The following is a 20,846-nucleotide window of genomic DNA, read 5'->3' as shown; positions in this document are numbered from 1 at the left end:
TGAGCGTTTGTTTCTTTACTCCTGTATTTTTCCATCAACTGTCTTATAATGAAAATTGCATCTGTTGTTGATCTACCTTGCATAAAACCAAATTGATTCTCTGATATTTCGGTCTCTTCACGTATCCGTCTCTAAATTACTCTTTCCCATATTTTCATATTGTGGGTAAGCAGTTTTATAGCCCTGTAGTTTGCACATTGTTGTATATATCCCTTGTTTTTGTAAACAGGTACCAGTACACTGCTTCTCCATTCGTCTGGCATTTGTCCAACTTCCATAATTCTATTAAATAGACCTGCTAGCCACCTTGTTCCTGTCTCTCCCAATGCTCCCCAGGAATATCATCTGGTCCTACCGCTTTTCCTTTCTTTATTTTTTGAAGCGCTTGAGACACTTCCTCGTTGGTTATTTTGGTGACCATTGCTTCTACTGTCTCCGTTGACTCTGTAGGGTGTCTGTCAAATTCTTCATTTAATAAGCTGTCAAAGTACTTTCTCCGTCTCTTTTTGACATCCCTTTCGTGAACTAATATTTTATTATTTTTATCTTGGATACATCTAATCTGATTAAAATCTTTTGCTTTCTTTGCCCTCTGTTTGGCTATTTTATATATCTTCGTTTCGCCTTCCCTGGTATCAAGTTGATCGTATAGGTTTGAATACGCTTCTGCTTTGGCTTTTACTACTGCTACTTTCGCTTCCTTTTTCGCCACCATATAGTTTTGAAGATCTGTGTCGGATCTGGTTTCTTGCCACTTTTTATATAATTTTCTCTCCTCTTTTATTTTGCCTTGTACTTCGTTTGACCACCACCAAGTCTCTTTATCCTCAAACTTTTTTCCTGACGTTTTCCCAAGTATTTCAATAGCAGTCTCTCTAATACTACTGGCCATTTTTCTCCAAATTGTATTAGGGCTTCCTTTCATGTTCCAACATATTTTTTTATACTATTCTTCTCCTGAATAGACCTTCTTTCTCATCTTTCAGCAGCCACCACTTGATTTTTTTGTGGTCCTCTCCGATATTTTTGTTTAGTTTCGCTTTTTACTTCGATGTCCAGAACAAGCAGCTTATGTTGTTGGCTTACTGTCTCACTAACTATTACCTTGCAGTCCTTGCATTCACGTATGTCCTCTTTCCTTATCATGAAGTAGTCTATTTGGGATTGATGTTGTCCACTTTTGTAGGTAATAAGTTGAGTTTCTCTCTTTTTAAAGTGCACTTATACAGTGCATGTCTAAGTATTATTAATTCAGATATACTTTCCAGTTTACGTCAACTTTGACAGATACTTGTCAGTGTACGTACGTCAACTTAAAAAACACTATAATTGAACATAAAAAGTAGCAGAGGAAGAAAAAATTTTAGCTTTATACGAATTAAAAGGTCTTGAGATGGGTATTTTTTCAACGTGTTTTCAATCTTTATTTTATATTTGGAAAGTGAAAGTGATAATAACAACACTGAATATAGCCGCAGTTGGCCGTGACGTCACACTCCGCCTGTCTTTCAGATTAAAACAAGACATACGTAATATTTTGCACAGATTGCTTTGATCCCAATAATTGTGGATCGCTCGTTATTAATCATACAGACACGACCTACGGCGTGACATTTATTGGAGACCACAGCCTAACATACTTTACAATGATTTCTTACAATTGCCTTTTCTTTCAAATCCACTTTAAATCCAAATATTATGTTATACAGACGACGCCGGATTATTCGCCGAGACAGAAGACGATCTCTTAAGATTAACACACATCTTCAATACAACAGCCAAGAAATACAATATGATAATATCAGCAGAAAAAGCCGAATGTATGACAACATCTAAATACCCACTACGATGTAAAATCGAAATTGATGGGAAAATAATAAAGCAGGAAGCAAGGTTTAGATATCTGGGAATAGATATAACCAGTTACGGAGATATTGAAGAGGAAGTACGACAACAAAGCTTAAAAGCAAGTAAAGCGGCGGGATCTCTTAATGACACAATCTGGAAGAACAAACACCTAAGACAAGACAAAAGCAAGAATCTATAAAGCAGCAATTAGACCTATATTGATATACACGGCCAAGACAAGACCTGACACATCTATAACGAGACGACTACTAAAAAATACACAGATGAAAATACTTCGACGAATATCAGGGAACAGTCGAGATATAAGCACGAGATAAGTCACCAAATGGACGAAGAAGTATTGGCAGACCAAGAAAAAGATAATGCGATAATTTAAACAATTTAGGAGGCTAATATTGAAGAAGAAACAGACTTTAAAGCCTACATACAAGAAGGAAGAAGAAGAAGAAGTCTTTTCTTTCACATAAAAAATAATTTTCATAAATAAATTATTATAAAATCCCAAATTTATTCTGTCCGTGCAAATTAACTGGATTTCAATTAATTCTTTTTTGCATTAGTGTAGGAAACAGAGATTGAACCTTGCAAAATGGACACAAGTCTGGTTTTATTTTTTTTATGTTACATCAAGGTGTGCTTATTATAAAACTAACTTTTTCTGAAAAAACTTCGCCCCGGAACCCCCCATTTCACCCCTTTAAAGGGGGTAATTTGTGGTTTTTGCGGAACGTAGCCCTTCCTGTACCTTTTACAAAAATTTTTTTATAGAAATATGAAGAGGATATTTTCTACGATTTATTTCCCGACAGCATATGTCTATCATCCACCGTTTAGCGGGGGTGGCGCCCCAAAGTTGACAAGTTTTTAAAAAAGATATTTTTAAAAAATGTATATTTTTTCCTAACTGTAACGGAAATTAAAAAGAAATTCTGCGGCAATTATTCACAAATAAGTGACTGATTTTTTGGTATAGGTTTCACTTAAGGATAATTGCCCTATTTTTAATTACAGAGTGTTACATTTTAAAAAACGCCTTTTTATACCATCTGAACCGTTAATGCTAGAGTAAAAAGACTTTCAGCGATTACCCATGTACTAGTGCTATTTACAAATTTGTATAATGCACCCCCATTTTTTCCCCGAAACTACCAAAAAAAAGAAGAATTAATAAATAAAGTGATTTTCTTGGAATCCTTCACACACAATGCCCTTTATTAATATGCTTCATATATCATTTTGTGCACGTAATTATTACTCATGCATGGACACTAAAAGCAATTTCCTAGTGCAACCCCTGTAGCCAAAAAAAAAATAAATAAAATGGGGGGTTGAAATTTTTTTTTATTTTTGCTTTTTGATTCATATGGGCATATGCTTCATCAATAGTGCTTTTCAAAAATATATACTGTTATTGCAACATCCCTGCGGAAACCACACCTATCCTTGAAAATATACTGCAGAAACTACCCCTATCCCTTGGCGAGTATGTTTTTACGATTTTCTCATTACCTGTGCATTCTTTTTAAACAAAACTTATACAAGGCTAAAGACCACTATTTACTCTAAAAATTAGGTCGTATTCATTTTTTTCGTATAAACAACCGTTACGGCACAGTGGCGCCGTAAACCTCATATATGCTTTGGCGGGCTCCAGTTTTTGTTTATTTTTTCGTCATCTGTTCGTTTTATTGATAAAGTACTTATGTAAACTAAAACAACACAGTGTAACCTACAAATTATGACCTATGCACATTTTACATTCTTTGCTCCCCAAAGTCACAGTGGTGGCCCAAAATCAATTTTTGCATATTTTCGCCACCTACACGCATTTTATTGCATTAATGCTACCTTAATAGCACAATATTGACCCCTAAGTGGTCGCTAAGCAGTGGCGGATCCAGGGAGGGGTGATGGGGGCGATCACCCCCACCCCTCTCAAACCAAGTGATATTATATTTAAAGATTATAGAAATATTCATTTATTTTTATAGAAATACTTATATTATATTAATATTATTTTTATAAGAATGACTTTTTATGCTTTAGCGACAGTGGCGGATCCAGCATCGTTAAGAGGGGGGTGCCAATTGGCTAAATTTCTATAAAAATAAATGAATATTTTTATAATCTTTGAATATAATATCACTTGGTTTGAGAGGGGGGAGGTGATCACCCCCATCACCCCTCCCTGGATCCGCCACTGCTTAGCGACCACCTAAGGCTACGGCTCCACGGGCGAGAAATTGACGCTAGCAGTAGCAGTAAAATGAACTTAAGGTTCCGCGGAACGGAATAGGAATAGCCGAACTGTACCGACTACAGGACTTGTGCGTAGTCGGTTCAGTTCGGCTATTCCCATTCCGTTCCGCGGAACCTTAAATTCATTTTACTGCTGCTGCTAGCGTCAATTTCTCGCCCGTGGAGCCGTAGCCTAAGGCTAAATATTGTGCTATTGTGCAAAAATTGATTTTGGGCCACCACTGTGGCTTTGGGGTGCAAAGGTTGTAAAATGTGCATAAGTCATAATTTGTAGTTTGCACTGTGTTGTTTTATTTTACATAAGTACTTTATCAATAAAACGAACAGATGACGAAAGAAAAAAACAAAAACTGGAGCCCGCCAAAGCATATATGAGGTTTACGGCGCCTCTGTGCCGTAACGGTTGCTTATACGAAAAAAATGAATAGGACCTAATTTTTAGAGTAAATAGTGGTCTTTAACCTTGTATAAGTTTTATTTAAAAAAATGCATAGGTAATGAGAAAATCGTAAAAACATGCTCGCCAAGGGATAGGGGTAGTTTCTGCAGTATATTTTCAAGGATAGAGGTGGTTTCCGCAGGGATGTTGCAATAACCATATATATTTTTGAAAAGCACTATTGATGAAGCATATGCCCATATGGATCAAAAAGCAAAAAACAAAAAAAAATTTCAACCCCCCATTTTATTTTTTTTTTTTTTTGGCTACAGGGGTTTCACTAGGAAATCGCTTTTGGTGTCCATGCATGGGTAATAATAACGTGCACAAAATGATATATGAAACATATTAATAATGGGCATTGTGTGTGAAGGATTCCAAGAAAATCACTTTATTTATTAATTCTTCTTTTTTTGGGGTGGTTCCGGGAAAAAATGGGGGTGTATTCAACGAACTGTCAACACTGATGGAATGGCCCCGTCCCATTCCAACAGTGAAGCGAGATAGGCGCCAACATACAAGAGAGAGGTTCTAGATATCTAGAGAGACATGAGAGAGACAGAGAATTTGTCAGGTAAAATTTGCTACAACGTACCTGACACTAAGCATTGTTTGTTTACTAGTCCTGTCGCCAGGGGGGGTACAACGGCCTCGTTAATTCAGATGGACTTACTCAAGTTTTTTTTATGTATTTTGACCCGTAGAACACGAATTTTTTGGGTAACAGTTGATCCGGATGTCGATAAGATTGTTATAGACCAAGAACTTGAGGAATCAAATAACAGCGATTTTTGGCAAAACAAAACAATATTTTGTATTTTTTGGGCCATTTTAAGTAAAAAATATTTCTACAAGTTTTTTCGTAGGATGCACAGTTTTCGAGATAAACGCGGTTGAACTTTAAAAAAATCGAAAAATTGCAATTTCTGAACCCGAATAACTTTTGATTAAAAAATAAAATAGCAAGTCTGCTTACCGCATTTGAAAGTTTAAGTCAAATTATATCGGTTTTGATTATTTGCATTGGTAAAAATTTATTTTTTTATTGTTTAACAAAGCTATAAACACGTAGGGTTTCCCGTGCTTTTACATGCGTTTTACCGCATGTAACGTAGAAATAGTCTTGATTGCACTAGTACCTATTCTACCTACTCGTTCGATTTTAAATGAGAAATCATAGAAACATCACTCACGCACTAGTTGTTTGTAGCTTTGTTTAACAATAACACAATAAATTTTTAGCAATGCAAATAATCAAAACCGACATAATTTGACTTGAACTTTCAAAGGCGCTAAGCAGAATTGCTATTTTATTTTTTAATCAAAAGTTATTCGGGTTTAAAAATTGCAGTTTTTCGATTTTTTGAAAGTTCAACCGCGTTTATCTCGAAAACTGTGCATCCTACTAAAAAACTTGTAGAAATATTTTTTGCTTAAAATGACCCAAAAAATACAAAATATTGTTTTGTTTTGCCAAAAATCGCTGTTATTTGATTCCTCAAGTTCTTGGTCTATAACAATCTTATCGACATCCGGATCAACTGTTACCCAAAAAATTCGTGTTCTACGGGTCAAAATACATAAAAAAAACTTGGGTAAGTCCATCTGAATTAACGAGGCCGTTGTACCCCCCCTGGCGACAGGACTATACGAGAGATGGCGATTATCTTCCCTCCTTTACCTGATTATCTTCTATCTCATCCTGGCGCCATTAAATGTGCTTCATGGCGATTCCATCAGTGTTGACAGTTCGTTGGGTGCATTATACAAGTTTATAAATAGCACCAGTACATGGGTAATCGCTGAAAGTCTTTTTACTCTAGCATAAACGGTTCAGATGGTATAAAAAGGGGTTTTTTAAAATTTAACACCCTGTAATTAAAAAAAGGGCAATTACCCTTAAGTGAAACCTATACCAAAAAATCAATCAATTATTTGTGAATAATTGCCGCAGGATTTCTTCTTAATTTCCGTTACAGTTAGGGAAAAATATATATTTTTTTAAAAACATCTTTTTTAAAAACTTGTCAATTTTGGGGCGCCACCCCCGCTAAACGATGGATGATAGACAGATGTTGTCGGGAAATAAATCGTAGAAAATATAGTCCTCTTCATATTTCTATAAAAGAAATTTTTTATAAAAGGTACAGGAAGAGCTACGTTCTGCAAAAACCACAAATTACCCCATTTAAAGGGGTGAAAAGGGATGTTCCGGGGCGAAATTTTTTCTGAAAAAGTTAGTCTTATAATAAGCGCCCCTTGATATACCAGAAAAAAAATTAAACAGGACTTGTGTCTATTTTGCAAGGTTCAACCTTTGTTTCCTACATTAAATCATCACATCCAAAAGAGAGCATCATCAATTTAAATTGCCGTTTATTGGCAACAACATTTTATTTTTGTATTATTAACCTACAAATAACATAAACACTTACCTTTGGATCCCGTTCCCCCTAAAATTAGACCTCCCAAGTAGTCGTTGCTCTTCCCGTAATCCTTGTCGTACACTGTGATGTATAAACTTTGTGTACTAAGTTCGGTGGGTCTGGTTTCAAAAGCGAATTCTTCGTTGAAAATGGGATTCAAGTTTTTCCATTTTATAGAAGTTTTATGTTTCTTATGATTGGGATCGGGTTTAAGCTGCCTGTAAAGGAAAAATACCTTTCAAAAGGTGCACTTGACGTTTTAGAGTATTTAATGTATTGATATTAGTCCAGGCAATAAATAAATTTTTTATGGCTTTTACAGCTTTATTTTTTTTAAATGAAGAAGAAAAGATGTAATGAGATTAATACAGGGTCAGTCATGAGGAACTGTAGATTCTCCTACCTCATATGGAGGCCGCCTGGAGAATAACAAATGACTATTAAAAAATGTGTACTCCCATGGTTTAATAATATACAAGGCAAGTTGTGAATTTTTACTGAAGTGGTACCTAGGAATGGTCACAAGCTCGAGCTACGCTCGGATCGGCTCGAGGCTTGGCTCGTTTGACGAGCCTAGCTTCGAGCTCAAGCCAGTTTTTTTCTTGCGAGCCGAATCAAATTTTTTTCGGGCCGAGCCGAGCTGAATTCAAAACGAGTTGAGCTTTCCCTAATGAGCTTGTCAATATTTTAGCTGATACTCTAATAATTTTTCTAATTAATTTATTTCTGCTACGACTGATACTTTTGGATGGACCCGAGCCCGGGATGAACCCGATGCAAAAGGCCTTTACTCTCAAAATATTTCATTAGATGTTCCCACCAAGCCAAGTTTCCCCCAAGGCAAATAATATCTAGATACCCTACTGGTTCTATGTGATTACAAAACAATACTCGACGCAATTTTACCCCTCCACAAGCTCCCTCTCCTCCTAAACCGCAAAAACGTCTTTTTGCGTTATTATTTTTTTTGTGGGTTGCAATAAATTTAGAAATTTCAAAAAAAATCACAAGCATAGCTGAGGTTTTTACAAAACTTTTCTATCTTTTATAGACCTGCAGATTCCGTAGTGTACATAACATAAAATACACTTTTTTTCGAAAAAAGCGTATAACTTCTTTTGAAGGTCTATGTTTTTGACGTATAATTCTGTATAGAAGTCATCTACTACCCTTATAATTCATCTCTGTTGGTGATGATATTTCCATCTTTATCCTTAAACTTCGTTATTTCTGTTTTGCTATTAATTTTCTCCTTAGAGCTTTGAGGTTCGCTTAAATTCGCATTATAATATGTTAATTAAAAAAGACAAATTTCGTAAAAACTAGCTTCAATACAATAATTATATGTCATAAATCTATTATATGTATTCTATCGTATGCTTCCTTGCAGTCTATAAATATTATTAAGGTATATGAAGTGAATTTTTGAAGTGAAAACTTCTTTAGCGACGTTATGCATTTTTTGGATGGGGAAAAACATTGAATTCGCAACCGTCATCGCTTCGCCGAAATACCTAAATTCTTTACGTCTATATATTATTATGTGTAAGTATATACAGTATGGTGCTTGTGCAAATGAAAGGAATAAATTCGTTATTTCGTAAATCCGCGACTATAGGGAAAAATCCCAAAATAGGTCAATTTTTATTTTTAAATTATGATATTTTGGTATATATGTCATACTAGTGACGTCATCCATCTGGGCGTGATGACATAATTGATGATTTTTTTAATGAAAATACGAGTTGTGTCATTTTTGTTTCTTGAGGTATTCTCTAACTACTCACCCATTTTCATAAAAATCGATGGAAGTTTAACGAAATCGGAGGTAAAAACCTTCAGTGATTGCACTATTGTGTAGAGTGTAGGGTTGTGTTATAGAGGTAGTACCTTTAATCGGAATGACCACATCGAGCGTCATAGACGGGAGATGGTTCTTGATAACTGGTCCTCATAAGACACCCAACTCTCACTTATGGCTCCACGTGCCACACCCTGGGCAACTGCATTGGTCTGCAGGCTAAACTAAGTGAGGGTAGCCAGATATGGTGAAAATAGCAACGTCTGTACCCAGAATGGGCGGTTGCAAACGGCGTCTGTTCCATAGTGGGCGGCTGAAAACTAAGCCTGGAAGTGGCATGAAGGAAGGCAACGGGATACCACCTTCATTATTTTTTCCCAATAGAATCACATGAATACATTCAACTCAAAAATATCCGGAGGTATAAATGGTTCCCCAATCGGATCTCCGGGGGGAACGGTCTTGAATGTTAGAAATGTACGAGCAAACTTAAGAAAGACATTAAAGATAGGCACCTGGAATACACGCAACTTATTTGAAGCCGGGAAGCTGGCTAACCTAACCCAAGAAATGTGCAGAATCGATCTAGATATCCTGGGGATCTCAGAAACCTGGTGGCCTGGATCCGGTAAATGCACCACAGAGAGCGGAACATTCTTTTACTCAGGCAATGACGACCGCGATCATAGAAAAGGCGTCGGGATTATGATAAGTAAAAAATTGATGAGAGCTGTCACAGAGTTTGTACCATATTCCGACCGCACAGCCTTGGTAAAACTTGAAGCGAAGCCAAATAATCTCAACGTCATACAGGTCTATGCACCAACTTCAGATGCAGCAGATGAAGAGGTGGAAAACTTTTATAGTGAAATCAAAGAATTGCTTAAATTGACAAAGAAACATGATGTTAACATAATTATGGGAGATTTTAATTCCAAAATAGGGAAAGGCAGCTTTTAAGATGTAGTTGGACCTTATGGTCTTGGAACAAGGAACGAAAGGGGTGACCGACTTGTACAATTTTGTCAGGAAGAAAACATGAGAGTTACCAACACATGGTTCCAACTCCACCCCCGTCGCCTTTATACTTGGAAATCTCCAGCCGATAGAGCTCAGAACATAATAAGAAATCAGATAGACTTCATTCTCATCAACGGTAGATTCAGCACAACTGTCAAAAGAGCTTGCACATATCCTGGAGCAGATGTGCGTTCTGACCATGTACTATTAGTGGCCGTCATAAAGATCGCTCTTTCATGCAAAAACAAGCCTGAAACTCAACAACAGATCGCATTGGATAAACTGAAAGATCCAATGATACAAGCAGAAATAAGTAATGAAATAAACACACAAATTCAAATATTGACGACAAACATTACCGAAGATCTAACACCAACATGGAATACGATTACAAGTGCTGTAACAGACATCATGAAAAGCAACTTGGGGTACAAACCAAAGAACAAGAAGCAAAAATGGATGACAGAAGAAATACTATTACTAATGGATGAACGACGACGACACAAGAATGACCCAGATGGCAGCAATATGTATAAAAACATTAACAGGCAAATAAAAGCAAAGATAAGAATAGCAAAAAATGAATGGCTTAAGCAACAATGTATCGATCTAGAACATTTACAACGACAGCACGACGATCGGAATTTACATAACAAGCTTAAGGAGACTGCTGGAATATACAGAAAACGAAGACCAACTATTATAGTTAATCAGGATAACCAGGTAGTGCTAGGTGAAAAAGAGAAAATTCATATATGGGAAAACTATATTCAGGAGCTCTTTCATCACGAAAGACCCATGAGTGAAGTTTATACAGACGACCAGCTGACTGGCCCTTCAATTACTAAAGAGGAAATAGAAAAGGCAATATTATATTCAAAAAACAATAAGGCACCTGGACCTGATGAAATCCCTTCAGAAATACTCAAACTACTAGATGAAAGGGGAATTTCAGCACTACATAAAATATTTAATTTTATTTATGAAACTGGTTGCTATCCTCAGCAGTGGTTGCTCTCTACATTTATTCCCCTACCCAAAAAAGTCAATGCAAAAAGATGTGAGGATCACAGACTCATTAGCCTGATGAGTCACACTTTAAAAATATTCTTAAAAATACTACATCAAAGATTATACAAAAAATGTGAATGGGACATCAGTGATTCTCAGTTTGGGTTTAGGCAAGGTTTGGGAACAAGAGAAGCAATAGTAGCAACACAGGTGTTGGTCCAAAATTGTTACGATCAGAGGAAGGACGTATTCCTGTGCTTTCTAGACTACGAGAAAGCGTTTGATCGTGTCCAATATCACAAGTTAATGCAGATCCTCAAGGAGCTTGATATAGACCAAAAAGACATAAGATGAATTGAAAACTTGTACTGGTATCAGGCAGCACAATTAAAAATAGACAATTCTATATCCAAATCCATACATATAAGAAGGTGTGTTCGGCAGGGATGTGTGCTTTCCCCTCTTTTATTTAACATTTATTCGGAAGCCATATTTCAAGAGTCTTTGGAAGATGCAGAGATGGGAATCAAAGTGAATGGAGTATTAATCAACAACATACGATATGCTGATGATGCTGTCTTAATTTGCGACAACATAGCAGATCTTCAACAACTTGTCACTATAATCGGAGAATACAGTAAGCGAATGGGATTAGAGATTAATACCAAAGAGACCAAATTCATGATCATCTCCAGAAACTTGGATGCATTTGAAAACTCCACCATAACACTGAATACTAAGTCCATTGAGAGAGTGAGCAAATTCAAATACCTAGGAACGTGGCTTTTTGAAGACTGGGCATCGGACAGGGAATAAAATGTCGCATTGAGCAAGCTCGACAAGCTTTCGTAAAATTCAGGAAGGTACTGAGCTGCTCAGAGTTCGACCTTACACTGAGACTAAGGTTTACTAAATGCTACGTGTGGTCGGTGCTGCTATATGGCATAGAGGGCTGGACACTCAAAACGAGGGATATAAACAGATTAGAAGCCTTCGAAATGGGGCTTTATCGCCGTATTCTAAAGATGCCATGGACGGCGAAAGTCACAAATGTGGATGTCCTTAAAAGAATCAACCAAGAACGTCAGCTTTTCGAAAATATCAAGAAAAGAAAAACGGCGTATTTGGGTCACCATGCGGTCATCGTGCGAAACGAAAAATACCAGTTCCTTCAACTTATAATCCAGGGTAAAATTGAAAGCAAGAGAGGAATAGGACGCCAGAAAATGTCCTGGCTCCGAAACATAAGGCAATGGACAGGGATTACCGACATACAATCACTGATCCACATTGCAAGAAACAGAGAGTTAATGGAAAATGTGATCGCCAACATCCATTAGTGGATTTGCATTTGAATAAGAAGAAGATTGCACTATTAATGGAATTATTAGATTTGGCACTGTACCGGGTGTACCAATAAGAATGGCCTTCGGCCATATCTCAGGAACCGTTTATAGTACAGATTTGCGAAAAAAAAATATTTATAACAAAAGTTGCCTCGGGAAAAACCTGGAAATTATTTTCATAATTGCAGGTCGACCGCTAGAGGGCGTAATTGAATATCAAAAATTAAAAAATCAAAATTTTACAAAATTTTCCTAATGAAAGGGCACTGGAAATCCCATCATCGTATTCTCAATAAAATTCTGCGCATATTTGATTTTACAAGTTTAAGTCTACCTTTGCAAATGAGAGATGGGGTGAGTGGGAGCCTTTTCCCACTCAGGAGTGAGGAATTTGGCATACTTGGTCTTGTTGAAAACAGCTATTTTTCGTCAATGTAAGTGTTTTAGTTTCGAAATAGCCTAATAAGTAAAATATCAGCTAGGAGTTATTTAATTATTTTCAGAAATCTAGTTTTCTTTGGAAAATATTAAATACAAGTATGTATTTTTAATCCTGTATAACAAAATAAGACCAAATGAGCAACAGAATACCGAAAACCGCATGTCGATACCTTTTTTTTATCTCGAGATAGCTTAAGAAAAGTGTAAATTTTAAACATAACTGTTACTGTCACCGGTAAACGAAGTTAAGGAAAATAAGTGTGCTATGGAAAAAACAAAGAAACATTTTCCAGATGTAAACGTATATAATTAATTAAAACAACAATAAAACAAACAAAAACACTATAAAATATAACAAAGAAATAAAAGCAACTACTTACTTAGTGACGACCTAAATGTTAAAATTGTTACCCATCATTTTCGATGCAAGCATTTACTGTTTCAAGAGTAGATTGAACAGCGGTCTCAATTTTTGCTCTCGCAATGCTTTGAATGGCATTTCGTATTCTGTAGATCAGTGGTGCTCAGACTTAAATTGCGTGAGATCTACCACATAAACTACAAGCATCCAGCGATCGATTTCCAGTAAAAAAAAATTAAGGAAAATAAAAAGCTGATGGCACATTTCTATTTGATAAAAAGTTGTAAAGTTGCTTGTGTGGTGAGTCAGCGCAGTCCCCGTCTTTTCCATTTGTATTTTTTCCGTGAATCGCTATCAACTTCAAAAACTTTAACGATCGACCCTTTGAGCACCGCTGCTCTAGATCATGTTTTCTCGAGTAGTGTGTGTAGCGGCAAAAACTTTATGAATTTAATCCGTCCCCATAAATAAAAGTCTAAAACAGTTAAATCCGTTACTGTTCAATCTACTCTTGAAAGAGTAAATGCTTGCATCGAAAGTGATGGGCAACCATTTGAACATTTAGGCCGTCATTAAGTAAGTAGTTGGTTTTATTTCTTTGTTATATTTTATAGTGTTGTTTGTCTTATTGTGGTTTTAATTAATTATATACGTTTACATCTGGAAAATGTTTATTTGTTTTTTCCATAGCACACTACTTCTCCTTAACTTCGTTTACCGGTGACAGTAACAGTTATTTTTAAAATTTACACATTTCTTAAGATATCTCGAGATACAAAAAAGGTATCGACATGCGGTTTTCGGTATTCTGTTGCTAATTTGGTCTGATTTTGTAATACAGGATTAAAAATGCATACTTGTATTTAATATTTTCCAAAGAAAACTAGATTTCTGAAAATAATTAAATAACGCCTCCTAGCTGGCATATTACTTATTAGGCTATTTCGAAAATAATACACTTACATTGTCGAAAAAGAGCTGTTCTACTGTAATGATTCTTTCAACAAGACCAAGTATGCAAAATTCGATTTAGCAGAACCGGACTTACAGCCATTTTTTTGATAAGAAGGTTCCCACTCACCCCCACCTCTTATTTGCAAATGTAGACTGAAACTTGTGAGATCAAATACACGCAGAATTTTGTGAAGAATACGGTGATGGGATTTCCAGTGCCCTTTCATTAGGAAAATTTTGTAAAATTTTGATTTTTTAATTTTTGATATTCAATTACGCCCTCTAGCGGTCGACCTTAAAGCTGTACTATCAACGGTTCCAAAGATATGGCTGAGGGCCATTCTTATTGGGACATCTGGTACTATTAAGAATATGTATGTTGGAATATATTGATATATTATTATGTATTATGAAGCTAATAAAATTATTTTATTACCGTTTTACACTTATTCTAAATCGCTCATTTCTAGTAATAGAAGAAATCTATTAGCGAGGCGGTACTAAACTTGTCATCCGAACATAAACGCCTACTATATATTTTAATTAGCTAGTTAGCCTAAAAAGGTGGAACCTGTTTTACACTAATTGATTTTTAAGTACCTTCTTTCTACATTACGATTTGTCACAAATTATTAGAAATATCCTACTGTATGATTCACTAAGATTTTATTGGACACGAACATTTGGCATAAGGTTTGGCCTGTATAATTTTGCTTTGGGCATTTTAAACATAATAAATAGAATATGAGAAATTAAGTTTAAGTATTCTGGTCTAAATATTTGTTTATATAAGAGTAGGCCAAGTTGTTTGACCATTTGATGATTTTCATTTTCAAAAAGATTATTTTAAAAAATAATGAGGTGTAGTTGATTTTGGTGAAGACCTTGATTGTGGTTAGCTCTGACTAATACCATAATCCTTGTTTTTTTTTTCAATTCTTTTAAGATTTACTATTGGAATGATTCTTTTGATATTTTCTAACGATAGGGGAGCAAAGTATGCTAAAGTGCAGTCACTCGAGCGCTTTTTGGACCTATTGGGTTGTGAAGAGTAGGTCCTAAAACCAAAAAAGTTAAGTAAAGTTTTCCATTTTAGTGGGACTTGTCCATTTTTAATTTAATTTTCCATTTCCAACAATCGTTTTTTTAGATTATAGCGCCATCTATCCATAATTCGAAAAAATGTCTCGAATAAAAGGTACTTATGTTTACGTAAGGAATCCAAATCTGCAATTAAAAATGGGGGATCCCATTTAAGATTTTAAAGTAACCCCCACCCCACCTCCTTGGGGGGTCGTGTTTAGTGCCATTCGATAGATTTTTCAAAAATATTGAATAAGTGTATTTTTCAGTTTTTCGATCTGATGTTCATTACGTGAAATATCGCGGGATTCGTATTAAAAATATTAAATTTACCCCCCCCCCCCTCTCCGTGGGAAGTCGTGTTTGGTATCATTCGATAGATTTTTGAAAAATATTGAGTATGTATTTTTTAGTTTTTCGATCTGTCATTCATTTCGCGAAATATTCGCTTTTTCTTGTGAAACTTTGGGACTCACCCATTTCCTTAAATTAGGCCCCGCTCAAATCGTCAGATTGTTGAAATATACACTGTTTTGCTTGTACTTACCTTACCTTAATCTGATAGATTTTTTTTTCGCCCCCCCTCCTTAACGAACGCCTGCATTAAGAGCCAATATATGGAAGAGGTACATTTTTAGGGTACAAAGTTTCTCCCCATGTAATAATCTGACGCGCTCGAGTAACTGCAAATACCCGCTTGGGCTTCCCTACCATAATAATTTGTGTATTTAATTAGCATTCATCAATAGTCTTCCGTATTATGCAACTTCACGTTTTAAGATTATTACCTGTCATCAGTCATGGTGTGTCCAACTTCAAATCCAGGCACCAACAGGATATATCTATATTTCCTGTTGGTGTCTATGGTATAGCATATTTTCCTGCTTAACTACTACTAGTTATTTATGTACCAAGTCAGTAAAGTGACTCTTTATCGAACGAGTTTTGATAATATGATAAGAGCGAGCGTAGCGAGCGAGGCGAGTAACAGACGAGTTCGATAAAGAGTCTTTACTGACGTGGTGCATACAAAATTGTATCGCCAACATAATTTGATTGGAAATCAACTTGGAATTTTCATTCCGATGATTCGCACCTTAAAGTTGTCTACGTAAGAGTTTGGGCTCTGTAATTATTTAAAAATGATATAAAATTTATAAAATAAATTTAATAAAAATCTGTCGTTTATTTAACTTCATTAAAATCTCATTATAACACTACACATTTTTTTTAAATTGATTATCTTCATTATTTCATAAAATTAATCAACTTCAGTTTTAATAATACCTGAATGAAAAACTGGAAAATGAAGTACTGAAACACACCGGCAAAATTAGCCGAACACCTTAAAAATGGGACAGGTTTGATGTCTCGAATTTCATAAACCTGTGGTGCGATTTGAGTGACTCTTTTAGTATGTTATAGCCTTAATATTTAAGAATATTGTTGTAATAATATTGTTGCTAGACAGGTAAATATCATTTTATACCGGGTGTACCAATCATACTGTGTTTTTTTCTTAAAGTTTGGGACACCCTGTGGAATATTCTAGCATATGTAAAATATTAAAATTATTGCTCAATTGTAGACCTAGGCTTTCTTAACATTTTCCTTTTTGATTCATTTACATTATGTGAGATAATAAAAAAGTTATGTGCGTTAACAACTATCCATGTTTTTCATCAATAAATCCTCATAGTAGGGGAGAAGGTATACTAAATCTGCAGTTACTCGAGCGTTATGGGGACCTATTGGATTGTGAAGAGTATGTGCTAAAATCAGAAAAATTTAAGTTAAGTTTTCCATAAAGTGGGGGACTTTTCATTTTTTAATTTAATTTTCCATTTGAAACCATCGTTTTTCTCCGATTATATCTATTTATCCATAATTCGAAAAATGTGTCGAATAAAAGTTGCTTATTTTTACGTAAAGAATCCATATCTGCAATAAAAATTGGGGGCTCCTATTTAAGATTTTAAATTAAATTCCCCACGCCACCTCCGTGGGGGCTCGTGACACCCCACGGAGAGGGGTGAGGGGTTAATTAAAAATTTTAAATACGAACCCTGCGATGGCGAAATGAACATCAGATCGTAAAACTGCAAAATACACCTATTCAATATTTTTCAAAAATCTACCGAATGGCACCACACACGACCCCCACAGAGTTGGGGTGGGGTTTACTTTAAAATCTTAAATAGGAGTCCCCAATTTTTATTGCAAATTTGGATCCTTGACGTAAAAATAAGCAACTTTTATTCGACACATTTTTTCCTATTATGGATAGATGACGCTATAAAATCGGAAAAAAATTGGTGGAAATGGAAAATTAAATTAAAAAATGGAGAGTCCCACACTTTATGGAAAACTTAACTTAACTTTTTTTGGTTTTAGCACCCACCTTTCACAATCCAATAGATCCCCATAACGCTCGAGTAACTGCAAATTTAGCATACTTTCCTCTCCTACCATGAGGATTTATTGATAAAAAATATGGCTAGTTGTTAAAGCAGATAACTTTTTTATTTTCCAACATAAGGAAATGAATCAAAAAATAAAATATTAAGAAAGCCTAAGTCTACAATCGAGTTTTAATTTTAATATTTTATATATGCCAGAATATTCCACAGAGTGTTCCGAACTTTAAGAAAAAAACACAGTATGATTGTTACACCCGGTATAAAATGACGTTTACCTGTCTAGCAGCAATATTATTACACCGATATTCTTAAATAATAAGGCTATAACATACTAAAAGAATCACTCAAATCGGACTACTGGTTTATGAAATTCGAGACATCAAACATGTCCCATTTTTAACGTGTTCGGCTAATTTTGCCGGTGTGTGTGTAGCTTGGATAATGCCAAAATATATTTTAGGTATCTACAATTTCACTTTCTAAAATAATTTGATATTGGTTTTAACACTTACTTGCAATTTACAATTTAAGAACTTATAAATTTTAGACGTAATAATAATTTCATGACAGTGATGACAGAGAACTTTTGCAAGATGGCCGCTTTCGATTTTTAATCGATAGTAGTTATCAATATTGAATAATTACTAAATCGGTAAAGTTTTAATTTATTTTATATCAATATATTTACAAAATACTACAAAATTTCACTTTTTGACATAAATTTGATAATAACGCAAATTGTGTACAATATTTTTAATAATTAAAGTAAATAAATTAAGTTCACTCAGATTACTGCCATCGACCACTTACATTCAATCTCAGTTTATTTTGATTAATCGCGGCAGGTAAAGTAAAATTCTTCTTTCAGTACAATAAAGTGTTACTTTACTGCCGCAAATGAGGGCAAATGAGTACAATAATGAATGACTTTAGTGACGGTTGGCGATAAAAATAATTTAATACATATTATTTTCTGTGCTTTGCGCTAGATAAAATGTGCAAAAAAAATCCTCTAGAAAACTAAAAATCCTTGCTGCAGAACAAGTGGCGGATCTACGGTACAGAAGGGAAATTTCATTCAACAATGTCCAAAATTAAAGAAAAAAAAATTGTTGAAACATAAAAATATATGAGCTGACATGAAACTAAGTCATAGACAGATTCACCCTAATAAACAATTGAGTTAGGAAAATTTAGGGAACTTATTGCATATAAGTACGTTATTATATATTATATATATTTTTTTAGTTTATCTTGGTTGGAGCTTCATTGGAAGTTTCCCAACCCTCCACCCTCCAACCACAAAACCAATTTCACCCGAGGCAAATGTCACGTTGTACGGAACGTCAGGAGAATTACGATAGAATTATTGGATCCCATATATTTAAGATTTATATAATTTGCAGAAACTTTGAAAAAAATGGAAAAGGATACAAGAAACTTGTATTCAGCTTTGCAGGAGATGTATAAAAACTTAAATATAAAAGAAACCAGAACCTTTTACTCTAAAACAAAATAGATAACTAGGCACTGCTCTTTTAATGATTACCTATATATTACAGTATGAACTCAACGTATAAGTACCAGCAATTTCTAAGAAAGGCAAAGGAATATCAGACTGGTGTCAGAATAGAAAACATAATAAATAGAAAACTAATCCAGTGAAGGTAGTACCATAAGAAAAAGATTATTGGTAGGTATGTACTAAATAAATATACTGAACTCTTTTAGTACTTACAATTTAACAAAGGGATCAGAGAGTCCATTGTTATCCATGGGTAGCAGATTAACGCATCTGGCGACTGTAACTACTAGCGCACGTTTCTTGGTATTGTAGCAAAGACCTAGTAGAATTTGACCTCTGGACCAAAGATCGTCGAACCATTCAGTCAGTTCTGTAGATGAGGCTGGTCCTTTCTGCTCTGGACGAAGATTTTCCAAAGGAACTGTCAACTGAAAAAAAGAATGAAACAAATACAATCAATGTTTACGCAAAAAACTTATCTGAGATATTTTATTCAAACACAGTGAATTTACTTATTCTCAGCTGAATTTACAACTAAAAATCAAGTTCGCAAAATGCTATGCATATCCTGTATTACTATATGGATGTGACACCTGGATCATGAAGGCTAATTATTATTATGAACATATTAGGTCTAGCCTTTTAGATGTGATCATATCGTAGAATGTTCAAAATATCATGGGTTCAACACATTGCAAACAAAGAAGATAGTCCAGGACGCATCTGTTTTGAGATGGACGTTGAGAGGTGACTCAAATTTTTTTGCAGAAATTGCTTGAAAATAACTCAAATAATAATATTTAAGTTATCCTCCCACTTAAAATGGTCCGTAACATTGTTTAAATAATCAAAATGTCAAAATATGAAGGAACAATTCGATTTTTTTATTGGTTTTTTGATTATAACTTTAAAAGTATTTATTTCTGAGAAAAGTTGTACTGACATAAAAGTTGCGTAATTAAATTTCCTACAATATAAAATTGGTTAAAATTTTTAAAAATAGTCACCCTTGTTGCAAAATAGCAATAATTGCAAAAAAAAACCATACAAAAACACATATTCGCATTTTACGTTTCTCAGCCATTTGGCTACACTTAGGACCTTTATATTTTACCCAGAAAAACTTTATGATATAGTAAAACAAGAATGTAAATTTAATTAAGATCGGTTTAATAGATTTTGCAAAATAAATTTTGCAATCCAGCTTTCGCAAAAATTTTTTTTTAAATGTTGCAGGACTGATAATGAAGAAGATAGCAAGTTGAATTCTTTTTTGCTTATAGAAGTGTACTGTACCTTTCATTTGCAATTTGCAAAATTAAAATCGATTAATTTCCCTGTGTCGGGAAATTTTTTAAATAAACATTAATTTTTGTTGCTACGCGCAGGACAGCGGTGTTAGATTGATCAACACAAGTTGATTTCCACCAAAATTTCTTCTAATCTTTATCTAATATATTATTTTCTTACTCTATATTTTGTTGTATTTTAATATTTTAATTCCACAAAAATCAAACTAATTTTATTATTGTTTGTGAAATATTGATTAAACAATTGCATATATTTAAAAATAATAAACTTTTATTCTGTAAGTTCAAATATATGAACAAAGAAAGTTTTTGCTCAAAAAAGTGTTATTTCAAAGGATAGAGTATGTGTTTTTATTTTGCAATAAACAAATTTATTTATTTATATCGAAATGTAATAAAAATTAAAATGTATTAATCATTATCAAAGGTCATTGGTATGCCCAATCAGACCAAACTATCCGCTTTGCTGCGCGTAGCACCAATATTAATTAATGTTTATTTAAAAAAATTCCTGACGCCATGGTAGTTAATAGATTTTATTTTTTGAAATAAAAAATGAGTTTTTTGCGAAAGCTGGATTG

At 34.6% G+C, this 20,846-nt stretch overlaps 1 protein-coding gene across 2 annotated transcripts in view; it reads right to left on the bottom strand.

The window, feature by feature from the left end:
- The window catches only part of LOC114328696 (synaptotagmin-C), a 239,170-nt gene that overhangs the window by 15,905 nt on the left and 202,419 nt on the right, over window positions 1-20,846 (bottom strand). For both annotated transcript variants that reach the window (XM_050656829.1, XM_028277628.2), the window contains exons 11-12: window positions 19,169-19,383; window positions 7,003-7,211 (exon numbers count right to left, since the gene is read on the bottom strand). In XM_050656829.1, the coding sequence (XP_050512786.1) occupies window positions 7,003-7,211; window positions 19,169-19,383 (424 nt within the window). The remainder of the gene's footprint in view (window positions 1-7,002; window positions 7,212-19,168; window positions 19,384-20,846) is intronic.

This window comes from Diabrotica virgifera, chromosome 7 (assembly GCF_917563875.1).
Source record: "Diabrotica virgifera virgifera chromosome 7, PGI_DIABVI_V3a".
Classification (NCBI taxonomy): domain Eukaryota; kingdom Metazoa; phylum Arthropoda; class Insecta; order Coleoptera; family Chrysomelidae; genus Diabrotica; species Diabrotica virgifera.
Note: the sequence above shows the minus strand (reverse complement) of the source record. Positions and strands in the feature narration are given on the sequence as shown.